The sequence below is a fragment of the Nicotiana attenuata genome, unplaced genomic scaffold (genome assembly GCF_001879085.1).
Source record: "Nicotiana attenuata strain UT unplaced genomic scaffold, NIATTr2, whole genome shotgun sequence".
NCBI lineage: Eukaryota > Viridiplantae > Streptophyta > Magnoliopsida > Solanales > Solanaceae > Nicotiana > Nicotiana attenuata.
In genome coordinates this window covers 35,237-61,660 of record NW_017674573.1, presented here as the reverse complement: position 1 = coordinate 61,660, position 26,424 = coordinate 35,237, and the positions used below count along the sequence as shown (strand labels likewise).

General features: G+C 37.5%; 1 protein-coding gene across 1 annotated transcript; it reads right to left on the bottom strand.

The window, feature by feature from the left end:
- Positions 1-1,104: 1,104 nt before the first annotated feature.
- On the bottom strand, positions 1,105-5,987 carry LOC109218928. The gene is made up of 11 exons (XM_019383324.1): positions 5,757-5,987; positions 4,406-4,984; positions 4,099-4,302; positions 3,761-3,892; positions 3,573-3,678; positions 3,404-3,484; positions 3,240-3,323; positions 2,770-3,151; positions 2,539-2,665; positions 1,486-2,024; positions 1,105-1,399 (listed from the first exon to the last, which is right to left on the bottom strand). Exons 1-11 carry the CDS (start codon positions 5,985-5,987, stop codon positions 1,153-1,155), a joined length of 2,712 nt encoding a protein of 903 aa, XP_019238869.1. The 3' UTR covers positions 1,105-1,152.
- Between the last annotated feature and the right edge of the window lie 20,437 nt (positions 5,988-26,424).

Sequence of the window (26,424 nt, the reverse complement as noted above, 5' to 3'; positions counted from 1 at the left end):
TTTAATGATTGATATATTATTATTTCTGTTTGTTCTCAGATCATATACATACTGTGTTAGATGGTGTGAAGCGGTACATTGTGTGTCTAGAAAACAAGAAATGTAGCTGCGGACAATTCCAACTTGATGAACTTCCATGTGCGCATGCTTTGGCAGCATTAAGGCACAGGAAGGAAACATACGAAAACTATTGCTCTCCGTATTACACAAGGAAGAGCCTTCTGCTTACCTATGAAATGCCAGTAAATCCTCTTCCTGATAAAAGCAAATGGGATGTGCCACAACATATTTTGGATGAGGTAGTAAAGCCACCAGCAAGAGATAAAAGGCAGGCAGGGAGACCTCACAAGGAAAGATATAAAACATTTGATGAAATAAAGTCAAAGAAGTACAAGGTGTCATGTGGAAATTGTGGAGGTGAAGGGCATAACAAAAGAACTTGCAAGAATGCGCCCAAAAAGAAATGAATATCATGTAGTTAGAATAGTTATTCAAAATAAATGTTAGTGAGTTCAAATTATCCGATTTTTTTGTGTAATCGTTCAAGTTTTTGAAGATGATTATGAAGTATAATACAATTTCTTTATTTGCATTTAATATGATTTTATGTATTCTGTCAGGCATCTTAATTTGTCATTTTTTATAGCTTAGTTAAACTTTAATATTTACTATATACAAAACAACTGATATTAATAAAGAATTCATTCAATGTAAAGTGTTTCCAGATTGTAGTTAAAATGTACTTTAAATGTAGTCTAATTGTAGTCCTGTTAATAATTTGTAGATGATTTGTAGTTAAAATGTAGTTTAAATGTAGTTTAAATGTATTTAAATTGTAGTCTTGTTAATAATTTGTAGATGATTTGTAGATAAATTGTGGATAATTTATTTATATGATTCCTGTATTTATTTCATCTTTTGGCTGTGTACCTTAATTACAAATGACAGTTATATACAGAAATTACCTAGAACTTGAAGGTATTTCATAAAAATTACTTGAAGATTAAAGGCGAATTGTATTCTAGCAAATTAGAGTACTCGAGTTTAATGTAATGAAGATAAAGTGCTGTAAACAACCAAAATGACATATTTCCTACAGTGTATTCCACTTCAACTACAAAATGACATCAACTAAACTAGGAACACAAGACTCTATTTCTTCTTTCTCTGTACTCTAGTCCTCTCATTTTTAGCAGGAGCACCCTTCCTCCTTAATAGCCTGCCTGTAACCTCACTTTCACTGATTGACCCATCTTCTTGCTTCTTTGCAGCATAGTCCCATAGTAGAGCTCCATAGCGTCTACGGTGTTGGTCGATATCAGAAAGATCTTCTTTTGGGATTGCCAAATCTCCAAGGCTAACATACTCCGCAAAAGCCGCCACAAATACACCACAATCGCTGCATAAGATCAAATTTTTTCATTATGTAACAATTGATTAAAATAAAATAATTAAACATATAGAAAGTGAGAATAGTTTTTTTACAGTGATCCTTCCTTTTGCTGTGGAATCTCCGCAACCATCCACTGTATGTTGAGAGGGTCTGTAACTGGTTTCTCAATGTATGCCTTTGTGGTCTTGAAGTCAATGTCTTTACATTTCCCGTAGAAACCAGTGCAAGACAAATACAGAGGGATAATGATTGAAAACTTATCAACCAATGATTCAACAGTATTATGACGGTTTGAAGAAACCATGGAATCGTAAACATAAAGTTGCCTGTCCGCTATGTCGAAAACGAGCAACAACCAATGGAAATTCTCTACAATGTTCACAGGCATGATGACATAGTCAACTACATCCCAGGCAACATTAGCAAGAAGTCTATACCCAAGGATATATTCTGCAACATCATCATCTGATTTAACAACCGAATACTTAAGTTCTGGTGGAGAACTTATGAACTTGTCATAGATTCGTTCAATCTTGGTCCTGAACAAGCAATCGGTTGTTGTGAACCTAATGTCGTTGTTGGGGCCATACTTGCCTCTTTTTCTCAAATAATACATAATAACATCAATGTGCTGCAAAATAAAATAAAGTCTATTGTAAGCTACATAGTAACCACAATTATCTACATAACAGCTACAACTTAAACTACAATTTGAACTAATCAAATAATCTAACAGATTGCTACACTTTAGCTACTATACAGAGGAACAAATGCAACATAGCAACTAACATAAGGTCTCAAAAATAACCAAATTCAACCTACAGTTAATATTATAAGTCTATGTAAATTTCTCTACAATGTTACTACAAAGTAACTACAATTATGGTACACAGGTATTTCCAATTCTGTCCAAAGTACCAAAAAATCCAAATTGTACGTACAATCATCATCAAATATGAGACATAAGGTCCATAAAAAGCACAATTACACAGCTGAAGACAAAACATAGTAACCTATATATCTTGTCTACAATATAACTACAAATACACTACACAGCTGAAGACAAAACTATAATATAACCAGAATTACACTACACAGCTGAAGACAAAACGCATATTGTGAATGATTCTGTTCTTTATACTTACCGTGTTATTGATGACTTGTCCTGGGTGAGCAAGGGCATAAAACCAGTCCTTCTTATCCACCTTTTCACAACCAAGGTCTAACCAAGGCTTGATTTGGTTATCCTTTTTGGAAAAGTATTCTTTCCTCCTGTAATAACAAAAAAATATCAAATAAAAAAAAAATGACAGAATGAATTACATATTTAAAGTTTAAAAATGGTGAAATGAAAGTGTAAAATTAAGCATTCATACCTCTTAGATACTTTGTCACTACGAAGGTATAACCAGTTGGTGAACCTTTCTATCAAATCAGCATCTACATTTTCACCTATAACAGTTGTGAAGGGGTGCTTGAGGTAGAAAAATTTAGGTCCGACATAGGTGCTGCCTCCAGAACTATACAGAGGTGTGAAAGGTGATCGTGCATGTTTCCCCGGTTGCCTGGTTCTACCCGGATGAATAGGGGTTGCTTCATCTGGTATGGGCTCGACATACATGACCAATTGTGTTAAGTTGTCTAGCAACTCAAAGTCATCCAATGTCAGACCTTTCTTGTCAATGCCTGAACCTTCAGGAACAAGTTCATTCACAGTCGCACCGTGAATTGGCGACTGTGGAACGTTATCTTCAATATCTGTTACATATAAAATAACATACTTAACAGTATTGTATAAGTGTATAAGCAACAATTATCTATTCAAAAGTATATTATGATACTATACCTGCTTTTTCTACCTCAGCTCCTTCCTGAAATCCTGGTTCTTCCTCAACCATTGCTGGCACAGCTCCAGGAGAAACTCCAGCTTCTGAAGATAAATGTAGATGTATGTAGTTATGCACAATATTGTAGATATAAAGTGAATATAATGAGCTTCTGATATTATACTTGCTTGTTGTGCCTCAGCTACTTCTTCAAATTCTGGTTCTTCCTCAACATGTGCTTGGACATGGTCCGGAGAAATTGCAGCTGCAAAACATAGTGAAAAAGGGGTTAATATAATTAGATAATGCTTTCTTGAAGTTTGTAGATATATCTGTAGGAATTCTGTAGATACCGGTATTGCTTGTACTTGCATGCACTTGATCACCAATGTTGAACTGAAATTGCTGGTTGTTCTCTCGTTGTTGTTGATCATTATTTTTGGTTGAACTACCAGCAAACTACAATTTTTGGGTATGTTTGAGTATACTTGTTTCATATGTCATAATTAGTTTTAGTACAAAAATATATGTCAATTCTTACCCTTGACTCGTCCACATCGTACTTGCTGTTTATCACCTTCATAACACTCTTCACAGAAACATCTATGAACTCTCGAAGGCTTGAGAGTTCCTCAAAAACAGCCTTACTAAATTCAACTAACTTTCCATCAACCTAAAAATTAAATATATAATTAGTTGTTAATCTTATTCAAAGTGCTACAGTTCCACAACAATTTAACAATGATTTGTGCAATACCAATAGGGCTCAATATAGAATTATACCACAAATTAACTACAATGTATAACATACAATAATTGTTATGGAATGAAGTTAAATTGTAGCAAAAAATGTCAATATATTGTAGTTACTTATATTACCTGCTCAATCCCCTTTTCCAACTTCCTGAGCTTGCTAGTCACAGATTCAGTGTCCTCTTGACAATCTGTATGTTTTGGTTCAAATGTTGGAGAAGCATCAATTGGAACCTGTGATGATTGAGCACCATGTTCATCTTCATACTGAATCTTGTCTGGAAGATTAAGCACTCCAATCTCTTCTCCAGATTCAGTCATGCTTGTGAACTGAATGATGGAAATAACAGTTAGTTCAAGTAAATAAAAATGTAGATTAATTGTAGTTATTATGAAGGTAAATGTAGCATCATACAAAAGTGAAAAAATATACCTTGAGCCACTCAGGCTTGATCATCTTCTCTTCAATTGCAGTTAACCAAATCTGGCCCTTTGTAGCTGACCATCTTAAAATGCGAGGTATAGATTCAGAACACCTCGTAGCAAGCTCCGTGCTGACGGACGAGCAACACTCATATAGCCACACTTGCAAGGCTAATGAGCATCCCCGTATCAGATAAGAATGTACATGGGGATTAAGACGATGTCGGACAGATTCAATAACCTGCTTGAAGGATTTGATACCCCATGGGTATGACTCAAAATTACCAGACTCTATCAGAAAGAACATAAACTTGTCTATGAAAGACACATGGTCTTTATCAGAAGGACAAACAAAAAATTCCAACAGATAAAGAATGCACAACCTCACTGCATCCTCATCGTTTGCCCAAACTTTATTTGTGACTACATTTTTCAAATGCCACTTTTCAACCCTTTGTTTGTTCGGAAAATAGGTAGTCATTAAATGGCTAACATAAGTGGAAGTGTAACTATAGTCTGAAAAATTATTCACACTATTTAAACCATTAATCAACCCAAATTCTCTCAAGGAAAAATTCAATTTTTCACCCTTCAATAGTACTGAAAAATATGAGTCAGTAGACTTTGACAATTCATACTTCATCAGAAGATGAATTGTTTGGTTTTGCATACAGATGGTGGGGAGACCAAATAAGTAACCAAAACAAGTTTTTTGGAAAAGCTTTAAAGCATTTGGAGAGAGTAAAGCTTTTATCTGGCTAGGTATGCTCGGATCACACAAACTGTGGAATCTAAGCACACCATAATCAACATTTTATGGTGCAAAGTAATGGCCATTCTGCAGAAAATAAAAAATTATTGAACATTAGTAGTTTGCATAAAAAAGAAGCAGTAATCTACATATAACTACATGATAACTACAAAATATAACTAAAAGAAGAACAGCCTACCCACACCTATAACTACAAAATAATACAGAACATCTACACATGTAACATTATCTCAAAACAATAAGGAAGAAAAGGGTAACCACAGCTCTATAACTACAAAAATATAACAGTTAGTTCAAGTAACTCACAAAATGTAGATTAATTGTAGTTAGTATGAAGGTAAATGTAGCAGCATACAAAAGGTGAAAAATATACCTTATCTACAATTTACACAGCAGCCTACAAAACAACTACAAAATAACTACATTTATGCACTGTCTAAAAATCACAATTACAATTAACCTTCAAAATTGAGACAAACAATCTACAAAATTTGGACAATTCCACATTTTACCAAAAAACACTTGAACAACAGATTTTTACAACCAAAATCACACTAAAAAAATGTAAAGAAAAATAATTAGTGTTTACCTTTACCAAAATCTTTTTGTGAACCAATTTTGGTACTTTTTTGGAGGGTTTCTTCTTTTTTGATTTTGATGAAAAAGGAGAGACCTTGGGTTTTTTCACAGATGGAATTTTAGAGGAATCTTCAACAAAATCATCATCTATACACAACTCTTTCCCCTTTCGTTTGAGTTGTTTCTCGACTGGTTTATCACCTCCACCAGCATCAACATCGTGCAAATGCTTGCTTCTCATCTCCGCACGGATTTGTCTAGGAGATGAAATACTAGTAGTAGGTTCACTTGCATGTGTCGATTTTGCGTTTTTGGGTGGTGATTTTGGTGTTAAAACACCCAAATCAAAGGATGGGATATCAGCTAATGTAGCTTTTGAAGCTTTTTTTTTGGGAGTGTTGATTTTTTCATTATTTGGGACGATGCAACTTCAAAATAGGATTTTGTGAAATTAACTGGAGAAGAAAAATATAGAATCGTGGGTAACTGATGGTAAACGTGGGTGAGAGGCGAGTATACGAAAATGGGGGAATTAACTGAAGGTAAAACGTGGGGGTGTGTGGGGTGTGGGAGGAGAGAGAGGCGGGTAAACGAAAATGGGAGAATATACGCTCCTAAATTAACGCCTAATATAAATGAAGCATTAATTATACCCTCAATTTGAATTATGGTATATAAATGGTAATTTGGTATGCTGAAATATAATTAACACAATACTTAAACATTGAGGGTAATAAGGTTTCATATATGGTATACGAAGGTAAAAATCCCTTTGAAAATCTTGTCATATCCATATTTATCTTGTCATATCTAGGTTTTTGTTGGTTTTGAGACTCATAACTAGATTTAGGAAGTTTTGTAAGAATGCAATACTATCTATAAATAGGTTAGTTCATGGACCTAACGAAGATACTTTGAAAACGAAGAAAGAAACGTTCCTTTCTAATATTATCATTCTCTTCTATTAGTAATTCTAGCTAATTACATAGTTCTTCATATATTGCTTTTATTTCATAACACTTTATCAGCACAAGACTCTACCGTCTCAAGAAACTCTTTTGAGAAGACTAAGGTAACATTTTTTCCTCTTTCAACTATGACTGATATTATGAAATGAAAGTTCGTTGCACTTGAAATTTCGGGCAAGAACTATATGTAATGGGCATTGAATGCTGAATCCATCTAGATGCAATGGGTCTTGTAGACGCCCTTAAATATACAAATAAAGCATCTACCCAAGACGGTGCTAAGGCCTCGATTTTCTTGCGCCATCACCTTGAGGAGGGTTGGAAATATAATATCTTACAGTTAAAGATCCACTCGTTTTGTGGAATGGCTTAAAAGAATGATATGACAACCTAAAGTTGGTCACACTTCCACAAGTACGATATGATTGGGATCATCTGAGACTCCAAGACTTTAAGTCTATTTCTAAATATAATTCGGCGATGTTTAGAATTACTTCTAAATTGAAGCTTTGTTGAGATAATATCACTGACTGTGATATGCTTGAAAAAATATTTACAATGTTTCATGCCTCCAATATAGTCTTGTAACAGCAGTATCGAGAGGAAGGTTTCAAGAAGTACTCTGAGTTAATTTCTCTTCTCCTTATGGCTGAACTAAACAATAAGTTGCTTATGAGAAATCACGATAATCGATGTATTCCCATTATGCAAAGCTTGAAAAAGGTCGTGGCTGTGGCCGTGGCCAAGGAAGAAATCTTCCTGGTGTTAATCACCCCCCAAAGAAAAATAATCACCAAAAGCGGAAAGGAAAGGATGAAACCAAAGGCAAAGGCAAAAGGTTCAGAAACTGAATGCTATCATTGCGGTTGAAAAGGGCATTGGAAAAATATTTATCATACACCAAGATATTTGATTGAGCTTTATCTAAAGAATAAAGGTCATGAAGCTAATTTTATCTCTGACAATAAATTTGACATCATCCATTTGGATGTGGCAGACTTCTTTGAGGATCCTAATAGAAAATAATCCAGTTGATCAGTGATGGATCCGTGACTAACGATGATCGAGTACTTTGATTTTTATTTTTACTTATTCGTAGTAGTTAGTGAATAAACATCATGTAATCATAATATTTTATAAAATAGTGTTAGTTTGTTTTAATTAAATATAATTCTAGTATTCATTTTGAATAATGTTTCAGCCTTTAAAATTCAAACTGAAACAACCGAACGAATAGACGGCCAAAAGCCTGACACTAGAGGAATGTCTATTCAAGAGTTAGTTGTTAAGAGGTTAATTGTACACCCACTTTCCTCAGCTAAACCAACTGCCCAAAAGCCACTTTTCTCATTTTGAATTTTTCTGGAATTCTCCTAACCAACTTCCTATTACTTATAGAGTTTAAAGTCTTAAATCTTTGCTTAATTTAAACCTTAAGCTAATATATATGTTCAAGCTTAAAATTTCTAAAAAATGATAATGGACCGTTTTAATCTGAACATCATGATTCATGTGAAAGTTAGGAAATGTTTTATAGTTGAGTTTAACTTCTTCATTTATTGTTGTTGTCACGACCCAAATCTTCCTCCGTAAAATGTCGTGACGGCACCTACTTTCTAAGACAAGGTAAGTCTAACAGTTGCGGAATAACTGAATAACAACATCAGTGTATATATATATAGGTAAAGCTGGAAACTGCCGCTCGACATATACAAATAAAACCAACAAAACTGAGTAAAAATATCTCTCAAAGACCCGGTAGTCACAAGTCACAAGCTCTAAGAAATGGTTTTAAGTGTGTCTATACATCCGTATCTAGGAAAATAAAGAAAAAATAACATAAAGGGATAGAGGGGGACTCCGAGGTCTGCGGGCGCTGGCAGATATACCTTGAAGTCTCCGAAGCAGCAACAAGTACGCTCAACAGAGGTACCTGGGTCTGCATACAAAACATGTGCAGTAGAGTAGCATGAGTACACCACAACGGTACCCAGTAAGTGCCAAGCCTAACCTCGGTAGAGTAGTGACGAAGTCAGGTCAGGGCCCTACTGGATATAATAAAGAAAGCAGAAGATATAGCAATATAATGAAAGACTTAGAATTTATTAACGAGGAATACAGAAAAGGAAGCTACACAGCAAATAAGGGGTAAACAACAAGGGGTAGTCCCGAGGTACCGCCTCGTAGTCCCAAAAGTAAATACTCAACAGGGGATCTCCCGAGGTACTGCATCGTAGTCCCAAAAGTAAATATGCAACGGGAGATCTCCCGAGGTACCTCCTCGTAGTCCCAAAAGTAAATATGCAACAGGGGATCTCCCGAGGTACCGCCTTGTAGTCCCAAAAGTAAATATGCAATGGGAATCTCCCGAGGTACCGCCACGTAGTCCCAAAAGTAAACACACAGCTCGAAACCTATGGAACAACAATTAACAGCAAGAATCCTATAGTTTAAGACTAATACAAATCAAGGAAAGACGGGAATTCAACTAAGCATGCTGCACAGATTTCAAATAAGCATTTAAGACACATAGATTAGGCTAAACAGGATAACTACACATGTTGGGATGACTCATTTAAGATATAACAGGTTACTATTCAGTAAAAATCAAATTTTCAACATTTAGCCTGTGTACGCACTCGTCACCTCGTGTACATGGCACTCACATATCACAGAATTGTCACAACAGTACCAAATTCTAAGGAGATTTCCCCCACACAAGGTTAGGCAAGCCACTTACCTCGAACCAAGCTCAATTAGTCTATGAGAATGCCTTTTCCTCGATTTTGCGACTCCGAATGGCCCAAATCTAGCCAAAAGCAATTACATACTATAAATACAACTATAATAAACTAATCTAATTAATGAAATCAAGACTTTAGCAAGAATTTAGAAAATCGCCCCAAAAAGTCAACCCAGACCCACGTCTCTAAATCAGGTAAAAGTCACAAAAAATGAACACCCATTCAGCTACGAGTTCACCCATACCAAAATTACTCGAATCCAATACCAAAACCTCAATAAAAACTTCAAAATTCGGTTAAGTACTTTCCAACTTTCTCTCCAAATTTCTCAACCCAAAACCTTAATTGAATGATAAAATTAACGAGGGATTGGTGGATGTTAATCAAAAACAAGTGTAGAATCCTTACCCAAACGTTGCCTCTGAAAAACCCTCAAAATAGCGCCTACTCTCTATCTTAAGTTATGAAGAAAATGGCAAAGCCTCAATTTTTAAATGATTAAATCTGCCCAGGTGCTCCTTAATCGCGATCGCGGAAATAGCCTCCCGATCGCGAAGCACAACTTAGCTGCCCCAGAAATTAACCCTACGCAAACACAAAATACTCCATGCGAACGCGATGTGCTGGCCCTCAGACTTACAGATTGCGAACGACATCACGCGTTCGCGACGAACAAAGCGCGTGCTCCAGCTTCTGCCTCATAAACACTACGCTAATGAGACCTTGGCCACGCGTTCGCGAAGCACCACTTCACACAACTACGCGCTCGCACACTCCTGCCTGCGAATGTGATGAACAAATCCTTCCACTGCCCAGCTTAGCCTACGCGATCGTGGACCATCCCACGCAATCGCGTATAAAGAAACCAGACACCAGCAAATTCTGAAGCTTCAGCTATAACACTAAGTCCAATTGATCCGTTAACCATCTGAAACTCACCCAAGGCCCTCTGGATCTCAACCAAACCTACCAACAAGTCCTAAAGCATCATACGAACTTAGTCGAGCCTTCGAATCACATCAAACAATGCTAAAAACATGAATCGCACCCCAATTCAAGCTTAATGAACTTTGAAACTTTAAACTTCTACAACCGATGCTGAAACCTATCAAATCACGTCCGATTGACCTCAAATTTTGCACACAAGTCTCATTTGACATTACGGACCTACTCCAACTTCCGGAATTGGAATCCGACCCCGATATCAAAAAGTCCACTCCCGGTCAAACTTCCCAAAAATTCAACTTTCGCCATTTCAAGCCTAATTAAACTACGGACCTCCAAATCACAATCCGAACACGCTCCTAAGTCTAAAATCACCTTACGGAGCTAACGGAACCGACAAAACTCCATTCCCGAGTCGTCTTCACACAATTCCAACTACGATCAAAATCTTAGAGCTTAAGCTTCCGTTTTAGGGACTAAGTGTCCCATTTCACTCCAAAACCAAAAGCGAATCATCCTGGCAAGTCGCATAAGCATAAAATGAAACAGAGGAAGCATTAAATAGTGGATCGAGGCTAATACTCTCAAAACGACCGTACGGGTCGTTACAATAGTTGAGTCACTAAAAGAATAATTATGTGTAACCATTTGTAATAGATAGAACTATCACTCCGAAAAATAAACCAAATTATTTGTATCATTATCAAAGTTTGCTCGAAATTGCATTAAAAGTTCATTATTGAATCATTGGTTTAACTTTGTTTTCTTTTTCTTTTTATTTGAAAATACTAATATTTATTCATATATATCTTTTTGTATGTCAAACCATGGGAAGCAAACATGGATATTTTACAAAGCAAACTTGGATCAAAGTTCAATTGCAAAAATATTTATTTAATTGATTCATGTACGACATATACAATATTCAAAGAAGAAATATTTCTCTCATTTAAGTATGTGTAAGGCAGATGTTACTATGGTAGTATTAATTTAATTGAAGGCTCTGGAAGAGCTACTATACTCCGCCTAGGAGAGCAATAATTATCATAGATGATGCAATATTCTCATCCAGATCCAGGAGGAACTTGTTGAGTTTTAAAGATATCCGCCCAAGTGGATATCATATTGAGACAATAGATGATAATAACCTTGAATATCTCATCATTACCAAGAATGCCTCTGGCCAGAAAAGGGTTATTGAGAAGTTCCCATCTTTATCTTGTGGCCTGTATTGGACAAGAATAAGTACAATTGAGACACATTCTATCGTAAATCAAAAGGTTATTTTTCCAATATTTTTGTATTTTGGGATGATTGATTGGAACATCCTGGATCAATTATGATGAGACGAATTACAAAAAACTCAAATGGGCATCCATTAAAGAATTTAAAGATTATTTTGAATAATGAATTCTCTTACACTTCTTATTACAAGGCAAGTTAATTATTAGACCATTACCAACAAAGGTTGGGATTGAGTCCCTTGAGTTTTTGAAACGTATACAAAAGGATATTTGTGGACCTATTCACCCACCTAGTGGGTCGTTTAGATATTTTATGGTCTTAATAGAAACATATTCTAGATGGTCTCATGTGTGCCTATTGTCATCTCGCAACCTGCATTTTTAAAATTAATGGCAAAAATAATTCGATTCAGGCACAGTTCCTCGATAATCCAATTAAGTCAATTCGACTTGATAACACTACTGAGTTTTCATCCCAAGTATTTAATAATTATTGCTTAGGAATAAGGATAAAAGTGAAACATTTTGTAGCTCACATTCCACTTAAATGGCCTTGCACAGCCTTTGATTAAACGTATGCAATTGATAGCAAGATTGTTACTCATGAAAACGAGGTTGCCCACTTTTATTTGGGGTCACGCCATTTTGCATGCAACAATGCTATTTCGTCTTAGACCAATAAATTATCATAAATGTTCCCCGTTGCAATTAGTTTTGGGTCATGAACCTAATTTATCCCATTTAAGAATTTTTGGATGGGACGTATATGTGCCTATAGTACAACCATATAGCACCAAGATGGGTCCCAAAAGAAGGTTAGGCATATATGTTGGGTTTGAATCGCCCTCCATTATTCGCTACCTCGAAACATTAATGGGAAATCTATTCACTGCTTCATTTGCAGATTGTCGATTCAATGAGGTATTTCTCCCAAAATTAGGGGGAGAAAACAGTGAAATGGAACGGAAAATTTTGTGGAAAATATATCATTGTCTCATCTTGATCCACGTGCCTCTATTTGTGAAAAAAAGGTGCAAAAGATTATTCATTTGCAAAAAATAGCAAATCAAATGCCCGATGCATTTACGGATCCGAAAAGGATAACTTAATCACATATTCCTGCAGAGAATGTTCCAATCCGAATTGATGTTCCATTTCGACAATCTTCTAGTGTCATAGCTAATGAGTCAAAAACACATCTAAAGCGTGGCAGACCATTGGGTTCTAAGGATTAAAATCCTAGAAAAAGAAAATAAATAATCAAGATGACACTACAAAAGAGTCTCACAAAGAAATCCATGATTTAACTACTCCTGAGATTCATGAGGAAATCACTGAGCCTCAGATGCAAGAAAATAAGGAGCTATCAATAAATTCAATTGATATTGAGAAGAATTTTGAATCGATTGGAAATAGTGGTGGATTGTGTCTTTGCATATAATATTGCATCTAGAGTTATACAAGATAGTGAGGATCTTTGTAACGACCCGGCCGGTTGTTTTGAGCTCTAGAGCGTCGTTCAGCAGTTCAAGGTCTTGAGTAGCTTCACTTCAGGTATTATGACTTGTGTGTGTGGTCAGAATTGAATTTTGGAAAGTTCAGAGTTGATTTAGATGGAAAATTCTAATTTCGGAAGCTTTAAGTTGGAAGAATTGACCAAGGTTTGACTATTGAGTAAACGACCTTGGAGTTGAGATTTGAAGGTTCTAATAGGTTCGTATGATGATTTTGGACTTGGGCGTGTGTTCGAGTTGAGTATCGGGTCACCTAGAGCATTTCGGCGCTTATTATAGAAGGTTGGATTTTGAAAGTTTTAGGATTTCATAAGTTTAATTTGAAGTGGATTTTGGTTTTATCGATATTTCGAGTCTTGGAATAGGTTCGTATCGTGATTTGTGACTTGTGCATAAGGTTTGGCGTCATCCCAGAATGTTTTGATATGATTCGTACACATTCATCGAAGTTTGAATGTTGAAGTTTAAAAGAAGTATTTTGATCGTCGATTTGTTATTTTGATGTTTCTTGGTGTGATTTAAGGCCTCGAGCAGGTCCGTTTCATGTTATGGAACTGGTTGGTGTGATTAGACGGAGTTCGGGGGCCTCGGGTGTGATTCGGAGTGGTTTCAGACCATTTTTCCCTATTTCGCAACTACTGGTGCTGGTGTTGTTCTTTGCGAATACGACACAATGGTCACAAACACGAAGAAGGTAGGGAGTTGGGGGCCTAGAAGTGTTTAGCCTTCGCGAACGCGGTTGTGTGACCGTGAACGCAAAGAGGAATTTAGAGAGGCAGTATTTTTAGCCTTCGCGATCGCGAACGTATTCCTGCAATCGCGAAGAAGGACGGGCCTGGGCAGATTGTGTTACGTCGGGATTTTTGCTCATTTCACTCATTTCTCTCTTGGTTTGGGCAATTTTTGGAGAGCTTCAAGGGGAGATTTCCATCATCTATTGCAAGGTAAGTAATTGCCGCATATTGTACATTAATTACACAGATTCTATAAGGATTAACATGGAAATTTATGGAAAATTTTGGGATTTTAAAGAAAACCTAGAATTTGGTACTTTTGGATTTTGACCACGAAATTGGATATGGAATTGGGAATAAATTATATATTTGAGTTCGTAATGTTATGGGTAAAGTATATCTTCGAAATGTTTTGGAATCCGGGCATGTGGGACCGAGGGTTTACTTCATTGATCTTTCGAGCGGAGTTGGGAATTGTTATGAATTGATTTATGATGAGTATTAGAGTATATTTTTATTGGCTTGCACATTGTTTGACTAGTATTGGAGTGACGGGCATCAGTTTGAGGTGTTAGAGTGGCGTTGGAGCCGGTTATGGAACTTCGGGGCGAGGTAAGTCTCCTGTCTAACCTTGTGAGGGGGAAACTATCCCCTAGGTGACGTAATTGTTATGTGTTACTAGTTGTGGGTTCAACGTACGGACGAGGTGACGAGAGTCCATATGTAGCTAAAGCATGTTTATGTCCGGGTAGACTTAGGACTTTATCATATAATATTTGAATTAATTGAACTCATTCTGTTGGCTTAATTAATTGAGTTATAATGGAACCTGATTCAGAAATATATAGTATATATATTTTAGGTCGAGCCTTATCACCTTGAGTTGTGGGCAAGTTATTCGAGGAACGGTAAGTTATATTTACTTTGTGATCATGTACTGTATTGTATGCATATGTCTCGTAATTTAATAATTTTCTTCCTTTTCTTGTAGAGCGGGCCGAACGCCTCGGCAGTACAATTGATGCATCTATGGTTCGTGCCGCTCAACCCTCGGCAATGTACATATTATTCTGGATCGGGCCGAACGACCTCGGCATAATTGTGCTGTAATGACCCGACCGGTCGTTTTAAGAATTTACGCCCCAATCCCCTATTAACTGCATTCCCCGTGTTTGTTTCTACTGTTGTGAGTTGCCGGGAGGATTTATTTAGAGTTTCGGAGAGTTTTGGGACACTTAGTCCCTAAATGAGAGTTTAAGTTTTAGAATTTGGACCGTAGTCGGAGCAGCATGAAGACGGCCTCGGAATGGGATTCCGTTGGTTCCGTTAGCTCCGTTGGGTGATTTCGGGTTTAGGCGCGTGTTCGGATTGTGTTTTGGAGGTCCGTAGCTTATTTAGTCTTGAAATGCCGAAAGTTGAATTTTTGAAGTTTCCGGTTCGATAGTGAGATTTTGATATAGGGGTCGGAATGGAATTCCGGAAGTTGGAGTAGGTCCGTTGTGTCATTTGTGACGTGTGTGCAAAATTTCAGGTCATTCAACCGAGGTTTGATAGACTTTTTGATCGAAAGCGTAGATTGAGAGCTTTTGGAGTTCTTAGGCTTGAATCCATGGTTAATTCAATGTTTCGATGTTGTTTTAGGTATTTTAAGGATTGGTATAAGTTTGGATAGTGGTATATGACTTGTACGTGCTTTTGGTTGAGGTCCCGGGGTCCTCGGGATGATTTCGGATGGTTGACGGAGAGTTACGCATTTGGAGTGGCAGCTGAAGTTGTGTTTTCTGTCATAACTGCACCAACGGCTAGGGGACTGCAGGTGCGGGCTCGCAGAAGCGCCCAGTAGGTTGAAGATACGGAATTGGGCCATGGGAGCTGGAACCGCAGAAGCGGCTGGTTGAGCGCACCTGCGTCATCGCAAGTGCGGATGTGCGATCGCAGGTACGGTCCCAGACGTTTAAGTGAAAACTGTAGGTGCGGTGGGTTAGACCGCAGAAGCGGTGCCGCAGAAGCGAAAAATGGGATGCAGGTGCGGAATCCCTGGGTCATAGAGTATATATTTCGCCCTTCGCGATTTTCAGACCTTCTTCACATTTGAAAATGATTTTTGGAGCTTTTGGGGGGATTTTGAAGAGGAATCAGAGGGAACTTCATTGAGGTAAGATTTTTGAACATAAAACTCGTTCCTATGGTGTTATTTCATTGATTAGGCTCGAAATTTATGGAAATTTGTGGGTAGATGTTGAAGAAACTAGGGCTTGGAATTGGAGACCTAGAACTTGGGATTTGAGGAGTCATTTGTGGTTGAATTTTGGCAAATTTGATATGCATGAACTCGTGGGAAAATAAGGATTTCATCGATGTTAATTTCACCCGATTCCGAGACGCGGGCCCGGAGGGCGTTTTGGTCATTTTACTTAATTCCGCGTATTTGCTTAGAATTTATTTGTGGAATCAGTTACTTGAAGTCATATTTGTATTATGCAATTGAATTGAATAGATTTGGGCCATTTGGAGTCGAATACTCATGGCAAGAATGTGGTTTCGGGTTGATTTTGAGTCGGTTCGAGGTAAGTGGCTTATTTAACCTTGTATGGGGGAAACTCCCCTTAGGATTTGGTTTGTTGATAATTGAAATGTCTTGTATGTGAGGTGACGAGTACGTACTTGTGCTAATTGTTGAAAATCCGTTTTTCTTTAAGTAACTATGATGTGATTTCCTTTTTCCTATTCATACTGCGTGTAATTCACGCCTGCTATTAGCCTTGGGAAGTAGGTTTAATTGACTTAATTTCTTTACTTGCTCAAATTGCCTTATTTGGATTATGTGTAGCATGCTAGGTTAGAAATATATGTTTTACTTTGGTATGGAAACTTGAATTGAATTGAGTATTCTTCGTGTTGCTGCTGTGTGTTTACTTTGGGACTATGGGACGGTATCCCGGGAGATCCCCCTGTATGTTTACTTTGGGACTACGGAATTGTATTCCAGGAGACCCCCCAGCACTTCTATATTGGAACTACGGTACTGCACCCGGGAGATCCACTGGATATTTATATTTGGGGACTACAGGACGGTATCTGGGGAGATCCCCGGTTGTTATCTCTGCGTTGAGCTGTATTCCTTGTTCCGTGATTATTTTGTCTCTGTTAAAGTTGTTGTTGTTCTTCTATCCATGTTACTTCTTACTGTTGCACTTAAGTATACTGTCTTATTCTATACTGTCATATCTTGTATTTCCTTTAACCTCAGTAGAGCCCTGACCTTTCTCGTCACTACCCGATCGAGGTTAGGCTTGGCACTTACTGAGTACCGCCGTGGTGTACTCATGCCCTTCCTGCGCATGTTTTTCATGTGCAGATCCAGGTTTTTCGACTCAGCCCTACCATCCTTGAGGTGGAGTGATCCACCAGAGACTTCGAGGTAAGTATGTCGCGTTCGCAGACCGAGGAGTCCCTTTCCATTCTCGCTCATAGTATTAGACCTTCTGTATTTACTTTTGTTTAGACACTCTGGAGTTAGAACACTGTAGTTATTCCACAGCTTGTGATTTCATGCGATTCCTGGTTTTGGGAAAATGTAGTTCATTTTAAGAGTTTGATTTGTATTATTTCTGCAGTTTGGCTAGTTTATTTTCTGTTGTTTCTTTTTTCGCAATTTGTTAGGCTTACCTAGTCGTAGGGACTAGGTGCTGTCACGATAGTTCACGGAGGGCGAACTAGGTTCGTGACACGTGCGTTATATTGCTGGTAGTACAAATATTCACGAGATTATCCTTCCACTGATGCTCGACATCTTATATGGTATTTCTTATCCGCTTTATACTGGAACTTGATACATCTGAGTTGTTGAGGTAGAATACAAGACTGAGAAATTCATACTTTAAAAGAAATATTTGGAAGATTATGTAACTTACAGATTTACCCATTATTGTTGTGTGCTTCATTTATGCTTATAATTTATTATATTATTTTATTAGACCTCTAGTAAGTGTTGAAGTCGACCCCTCGTCACTACTTCTCCGGGTTTAGGCTTCATACTTACTGGGTACGCGTTGATCTACATACTCATGCTACACTTCTGCACTCAATGTGCAGGATCTGACTGGTTCATTTGATGATCATCTTGGCGTGTATGTGCGGGCACACTAGGATGGATAAGATTAGGAATGATGATATTTGAGAGAAGGTGCACGTGGCTCCCATTGATAAGAAGATGCGGGAAGCGAGGCTCAGATGGTTCGGGCATGTACAGAGGAGAAGCCCAGATGCTCCAGTAAGGAGGTGTGAGCGACTGGTTGTGAAAGGCACACGAAGAGGTATAGGGCGGCCTAAGAAGTATTGGGGAGAGGTGATCAGGCAGGATAAGGCGAGGCTTCAGGTTTTCGAGGACATGATACTTGATAGGAAGTTGTGGAGGTCGAGTATTACGGTTGTAGGCTAGGAGGTAGTTGAGTCTTGCGTTACTTTGTGTCTTTGTGAGCCTAGTCCAGTAGGGTTTTGTCTAAGATAGCTAGGGGTAATGTCATTTCTTACTATTTTCTATTTTCGATGCAGGTTCCACTTACTAGCCATCGTTTTTGCTTCACATTTTTCTTTTGCATTTTATGTTCCTATTTTTCCTATGATCTCCGTGATGAATCTAATATTCTCTCCTATTGTCTTTTTATTATCTTGAACCGGGGGTCTTTTGGAAACAGCCTCTCTACCCCTTCGAGGTAGGGGTAAGGTCTGCGTACACACTACCCTCCCCAGACCCCACTTGTGGAATTTTACTGGGTTGTTGTTGTTGTTGTTGGCGTATATGCACAGTTGTTGAGGAGACTTTATGTGAGCTGCATTCCAGGCTACGCTGCAGCCCACAAAGTCTCCATCGTACTATTTGTTTTATCCCGTCTCATCTACATTCAAGACAGATGTTATATTATTATTATTGTACTCCTTAGTAAATGCTCATGAACTTGTGACACCGAATTTTGGGATATTCTGTAAATTGTTTGTGGTGTTGCCTAGCTATTACACATTTTTATTATTTATTGTATTTAAATTGCAAGTTTCCATGATTTTTAAAGCATTGATTTCCTTATCTAATAAGATTCACGATTTCGAAAATAATAAAATGAATAATTAAGTTGTTAGTTCACCATTGGCTTGCCTAACGACGATGTTGGGCGCCATCGCGACCTATAGTGGATTTTGGATCGTGACAATCTTGAACTTCAGTCTGTTGGAGAATGTCGACAAAGACCTAATTGGCCATAAAGTCAAGAAGCAATTCAGTCAGAGTTGAGTTCACTTGCGAAACATGGAGATTTTGGACCTGTAGTCCAAACACCTAATTGTGTTAAGTCTGTTGGCTATAAACGAGCCTTTGTACGTAAGAGGAATGAGAAAAATGAGGTACAAAGATACAAGGCACGACTTGTTGCACAAGGATTTTCACAAAGGCCTGGTGTCGATTATGAAGAGACATATACACCTGTTATGGATGCAATAATATTTCGTTATCTCATTAGTTTTATTGTCCATGAAAAGCTTGGCATGTATATTAATGGATGTGATTACAGCCTACCTTTATGGCTCACTTGATAATGAGATATACATGAAAATTCCTAAAGGATTTAAAATGCATGACGAACATCATTCAAAGTTCCGAGAAATGTTTTTGATCAAATTGCAAAGATCTTTGTATCGTCTAAAGTAATCAGGATGAATGTGGTATAATCGCCTCACTGATTATTTATTAAAGGAAGGTTATATAAATGATGTCATTTGTCCATGTGTTTTTATAAAGAAAACTTCATCGGAGTTTGTTGACTTGCCGTATATGTTGATGACATAAGCCTCATTGGAACTTCCACAGAATTCCAGAAGGCAATTGATTATTTAAAGAAGGAATTCGAGATGAAAGATCTCGGAAAGATAAAATTATGTCTCGGTTTGTAAATTGAACGTTTGGCGAAGGAGATTTTTATTCATCAATCTGCCTACATAGAAAAGGTATTGAAATGACTTTACATGGATGGAGCACATCCATTAAGTACTCTGATGGTTGTTCGATCACTTGATATGAATAAGGATCCATTCCGGCCTCAAAAAAAGAATTAAGAGTTTCTTGTTCTTGAAGTACCATATCTTAGTGCAATTGGTGCACTAATGTAACTTGCTAATACTACAAGGCCTGACATAACTTTTTCAGTTAATGTCTTAGCAAGATATAGTTTTGCTCCTACAAAGAGACATTTAAATGGAATCAAACACATATTGCGGTATCTAAAAGGGACTACCAATATGGGTTTCTTTTGTGGCAATGATTACAGCCCCGATCTTGTTGGTTATGCCGATGTTGGGTATTTATCTAACCCATATAAGGCCCGATCTTAAACGGGCTTTATGTTTACATGTGGAGGCACTGTCGTATCTTGGCGATAGACTAAATAATCGATCGTGGCTCCTTCATCTAATTATGCTGAGATAATTGCTATTCATGAAGCAAGTCGAGAATGTTTATGGTTGAGGTCTATAATACATCTTATTCGAGAAAAATATAGTTTAAAGTATGGTAAAATACTCACAATTTTGTATGAAGACAATGCATCATGCATAGTCAAAATGAAGGAAGGATGCTAAAAGGAGATAGGACAAGGCACATTTCACCAAAGTTATTTTTACACATGATCTTCAAAAGAATGATGATATCAATGTGCGACAGATTCGTTCAAGTGATAATATGGCTAATTTGTTCACCAAATCTCTGCCAGCATCAACCTTCAAGAAGCTAGAGTACAAGATTTGGATGCGAATGTTCAAAGATGTGAATTGATGCTCTCATCAGGGAGAAAAACACGCGTTGTACTCTTTTTTGCTTAAAGGTTTTGTCCAAATTAGGTTTTCCTGGTGAGACAACTTTCAATGCGTATTACAAGATAGGTGTACTCTTTTTTCTTCACTAGACTTTTCCATACTTGATTTTTCTTAGTAAGGTTTTAACGAGCCACTATTATATTTTAATTGACATTCAAAGGGGAGTGTTATAAATTCGGGTAATTTTTAAAAATAGCCAGATTTACAACTGGTCGTTCAAAAATAGCCCAATTTCAAAAGTAATCGAAATTTAGCCACTTTTTATGTAAAGAAAAATCTGAGCGAAAACACTGTTCAAAACCCGGAAAATACTCCAGTATATTATGCTGGAGTTCCAGCATAAGTATACTTGAACTCCAACATATTATACTGGAGTTCCAGGATAGTATGCTGGAACTCCAGCATAATATGATGGAATTCCAGCATAAATACACTAGAACTCCAGCATAATATACTGGAGTTCCAGCAAGTATAATGGTCCAGTATAATATACTGGAGTTTGGAGCACCAGTGCTCCAGTCTCCAGTATATTATACTGGAGCCAGCAAAGTATACCTGTCCAACATAATATGCTGGAGTTCATACACAAGTGCACCGAACTCCAGTATATTATGCCGGACCGGTCTCTATTGCAGCAAAATGGTGGCTATTTTTCATTGACTTGGTAAACGCTGGCTATTTTTGATTGACCAGTCCGAAAATTGGCTATACCGTGAAATTTATCCTATAAATTCACTTGCACAGAAGGTGGATGTCCAACTTGCAATTTGGAAAATCTTGTCATATCTAGATTTGTCTTGACATGTCTAGATTCGTGTTTGTTTTGAGACTCATAACTTGATTTAGGAGGTTCTGTAAAAAAGTAATAGTATCTATAAATAGGTTCGTTCATGAACCTAAAGAAGACGCTTTGAAAACGAAGAAAGAAACGTTTCTTTCTAATATTATCATTCTCTTCTATTATTAATTCTAGTCAATTGCATGGTTCTTGATATATTGCTTTTAGTTTATAACAATTGAGAATATTTTACTTTTATATACGGTCTAATTTTTCGGTGAAGGGTGTTCGATTGATCAACCTTACTTGATTGTAGCTCCGCCACGGGAAGAATAATAGGTTCCATACTAGGGATTTCGCGACAAGAGTTTGTGCTCTTTGTCATCTTGCTTCAGAATAGAATGAGTACCTTTTTCAACATGGGTGACAGTATTCATCTGAATAAGAAAGATATTAGAAAAGGAATTATGGTCTAAGTCAATCTTTTAGGCATACAAATAATACACAAATTGCCGCAACAATGATTCAGTTAGAAATTACTTGGTTGAAAAATAAAAATTTGCTATTTGTACAACTGATGTCTATTTAAGATAAAATACATACCAATTTCTAAGGTTTTCGCTGAAAAACTAATTAAATTTTGTGTCTCAAATCTCAATAAGCAAATATCCATTCCTACAGACGCATCCAGCCTTCTTTCTCAAAGGAGCTTCTTTCATTTTATTGATTCCATTTCTTACAACCTTGGATTAATCGGACGAGGATAAAGATAGAGTTCCATTTTACATGTCAATATCGATAATAATGAAATTTATGAGATCACGCATTCAACTAACTGTAGTAGCCAAACAATTTTTGAGAAATTTTGAGGAGAGTCAAACAAATTTTTTGATATATCTTTTAAATATTTTAATTTTTATATTATTATAGTTATAGTACTTTTTACATCGTTTTCAAATATATAAATTTCTTTTCAAAAAATTTGAAGTGTTTAAATTTATAATCACATTAAGTTACTCTTATAAAATTCTAGCTCCGGCAAATAAATTAGGACAAATGAAGCACTATTATTTTTAAATTATCCCAAATCCCAAAATAAAAAAATAACAAAAGACGAGGCAGTGCACATAAAAGACCGTATTCTGCCCCAAGTTGGAGTGCTTTCTCTCTCGGTTAAATATTAGCAGCAGAAGTAGGAAATTCTTTTAATACTCTAAAGGAAACTCTCTCATGAAACCCTCAACTACCATTTCTCCATCTTCATCCCCCATTCCTACAAAGCCACCAGATATTAACATGAATCTCATACCCTACAACTGCCCTACTACCACAGAAACTCTACCACTACTAGAAAACGATATGAACATTGATACAACCCACCACATGGACGGCAACAACACTGCCTCGAAAACATATTTCTCTACTCTAACTTCAACAAATATGCCTTCTTCAACAATCAACATGGAGATGCATCTTCCACATCAGTTGGCCTTTGACGATGAACTAGAGGCTCCAACTGACCCCAACCTATTTATTCCTCTATCTACAGAGGAAAAGGCAAGAATCTATAAACCATGGCAACATGCCATTATTATAAAGTTATATGGTCGAAGAATTGGCCACGATCTGCTTAGGCAGAAAATATATACCATATGGAAATCAACGGAAAACCTACCGCTGATAGATTTGGGATCTGACTTTTACTTGCTTAAATTTCAACATGAAGAAAACAAGAACCATGCTCTCCATGATGGGCCCTGGTTCATCTTAAACCATTTTCTATCAGTACGCCAATGGGAGCCAAAGTTCATGGCATCCGAAACGAAATTAACCTACTCTGCTATATGGCTGAGATTACCAGAATTACCCACTGAGTTTTATGATTTAAAAATATTACAACAAGTGGGCAATAGGATTGGAAAAATATTAACAGTGGATACATGTACTTCCACCACAACAAGGGGGAGATATGCCCGTCTATGTGTAGAAGTGCCATTAGACCAACCCTTAAAAGCACATGTTTTCATTGGCAACCACAAGCAAACCATTTTATATGAGAGCCTCAATCTGTTATGCAAAAAATGTGGCAGAATAGGTCATAATCAAAGGCTCTGCACATACTCTCACAATGAACAAAGTTCAACGTCTACACCTTCTATAAATCCGACTAATACAACTACTACTCCAAATAGTGTAGCTGAATGCAAAATAATACAATTCCCAAAGAAATCCAGTAGAGGAAATAATGCAATCACAGGAACTCCACATGCAGACATGGTTGAAGTACAAAAACAGTTCCCTCGTAAGCCAGGTATGCATGACACTGTTTTAAAAAATGTACCTACTGCTAATACTCTTCCTTTCACTAATCTCTCTCTAGGAAACTCTCTCACCCCTTCTAGTATCAATACACATGAGGTTTTGGCTAATCAATTATTAAGGACTAATAATAAATACAATTTGTTAAATCAGTTGGACTGTAATGATAATCAACTACCTATTAACCAACCGCTAATGACTACCACAGATACACCCTCCCACTCCCATACCCCTATCACACACAGTCCACTCGGTACCATTAGGTCAAACTAATCATTTCTTAGTTACATCAACACATGCACACGGACATGTGGCAACATCTCACGTGCCAGTAAATCACAATATCACAAACATGATCTCTATCCCTAATGTGGGACATCAGCTCTCACCAAAAACAACCATAGCAAACAAATTAGCTTTGACCGACTTACCCAATGCATTTACGTCCACCCCAAACCCTACCACACAAGCCATGCAAGTAGGCAATAATGAGATTTCATCTGATCTTTCTTCACCACCTGCACCTACACACAATCCAACTCCATCAATAACACCGATTTCATCTGCCACTAATATAGCTGCATGCCCACTTCTTAATCCAACATTTCAAACGATACACTCCATAAATTCACCAACAAGTTCAATTAAGTCACAAAATGTTTCCACCACCACTCCAACACATCAGAGTTCCATCGCAGCGTCAGTGGGGGCAAAACACTCACCATCTCCACCAAAGTATAGCAGCAACACCACAGGCACTTCCACCACCACACTTGATAATGGAACCTCACTCCATAATTTACACTGCCCAGAGTCCTCCAACCACACCAACCCCAGTCTCGTGGCTAGAGATAGGTCTACAAGATCATGCGTTAACAGTCACAATGGAGATAAATCACCAGGAGGTGACACCGTTGATAAACAATCCAAGGGATCTGGCCCAAATTGTTGCGGAGGGGATGAGAATAGGCACCAATGCATACGGGCGATATCACTGGGCTCTAATGCAAGCCCCTCATTTGGCCCCTTACCAACCACTAACCCTCCCAACTCCAACTTGGGACCAAGCTCATCTATACCCTCATCGAGTCCATCTCCCTTTCTACCCAACCACAACTATAGTAACCCCATGGATATAATCCTATTTCTTTCCCCAGCCACGCTTATCACTACTGGAGCACACACCATCACCAAACACCACCAACATCCCCAGTCCACTCACCCCCTCATCCTCACAACTCACCAGAACAGAACGACAATTTTCAAGCAGAACTCGAAGCGGCCACCGTCTACAACAGGGAGACAAGGCCAGTGCATGCGTGCTTGGATGGGATAAAAATATTTGTCCAAAAAGAACAATACGAAAGAAAAATTTACGTAAGGTTCCCTCAACGACTGATCAAGGCTTCAATGAGAATAAGGCCAACATCAAATTCGGACGTCGAAAAATATGCCATGCTGCTTCTCCCAACTTTCAGTCTGCGTCTACGGGAGAGCAGCAACAACTGGAGGAATCCAAGGAATAGCTTGCTTGAAACAGATAACTATAATATGAATATCATAATTTGGAATTGCAGAGGAGCACAGTCAGCTGACTTCAGAAGGAACTTCCGTTCACTTCTGGATTACAATAGGCCTGCTATGGTTGTCCTACTGGAGACTCATTGCCAGACTCATCAACATATTAAGGATGATTTCAACTTTCAGGGCTCATTGAGGTGGCTGTGATAGGGCAATCTGGGGGAATAGCCCTACTGTGGCTCTCAAACATACTTAATATTGAGCCAATAGCTACTACTGCTCAGGAGGTGCACTGTCACATAAGGGTAAGTCCTTTGCCATTTACTTTTTTGTTTACAACAATATATGCTAGCACTGACCTAATAGATAGGAAAACTTTATGGGAAAATTTAATGACTGTCTATGATAATTATAAGGGGCCATGGATTATAGGAGGGGATTTTAATGATATAACACATGCATGTGATAAGTTTGGGGGGCTACCAATAAATATGTCACGTTCAAATAGATTACTTGACTGTTTTAATTACTGTCATTTGATAGACTTAGGTTATAAAGGAAGCCGTTACACTTGGACCAATGGAAGACACAACACTGCTAATATATTAGAACGTGTTGATCGCGTAGTTGCAAATTACAGCTGGATAAATAATTTTCCGGATGTACTGGTTACCCATCTTCCACGAACCCACTCTGACCATTGTCCTGTCAAAATTGACCTACAGCATAAGACTCGTGCTAGGGAAAAATTATTTAGATTTGAAACAATATGGACTTCACACCCAACTTTTCCTACTATGGTCAAGCAGGCTTGGATGGATAATGTACAATTATTACCTGTTATTAGTAAGTTCACTGAAATAGTTCAGGAATGGAATAAGTCTACATTTGGTAATTTATTTAAAAGGAAAAATAAAATATTAGCTAGACTAGGTGGTCTTCAAGCTTCCGTACATTATCCTACTAGTAGTTTTTTGCAAAAATTAGAACAAGAACTTATTCTGGAATTTAAACACATTCTAATCCTAGAGGAGGACTTTTGGAAGTTAA

Coding starts and splice junctions, on each gene's coding strand:
- LOC109218928 (XM_019383324.1), bottom strand. CDS start 5,987: ATGAGAAGCAAGCATTTGCACGATGTTGATGCTGGTGGAGGTGATAAA. Junction 3,679..3,760: donor ACGATGTGGACGAGTCAAGG/GTAAGAATTGAC, acceptor CAAAAATTGTAG/TTTGCTGGTAGTTCAACCAA. Junction 3,152..3,239: donor AGCTGAGGTAGAAAAAGCAG/GTATAGTATCAT, acceptor TATATGTAACAG/ATATTGAAGATAACGTTCCA.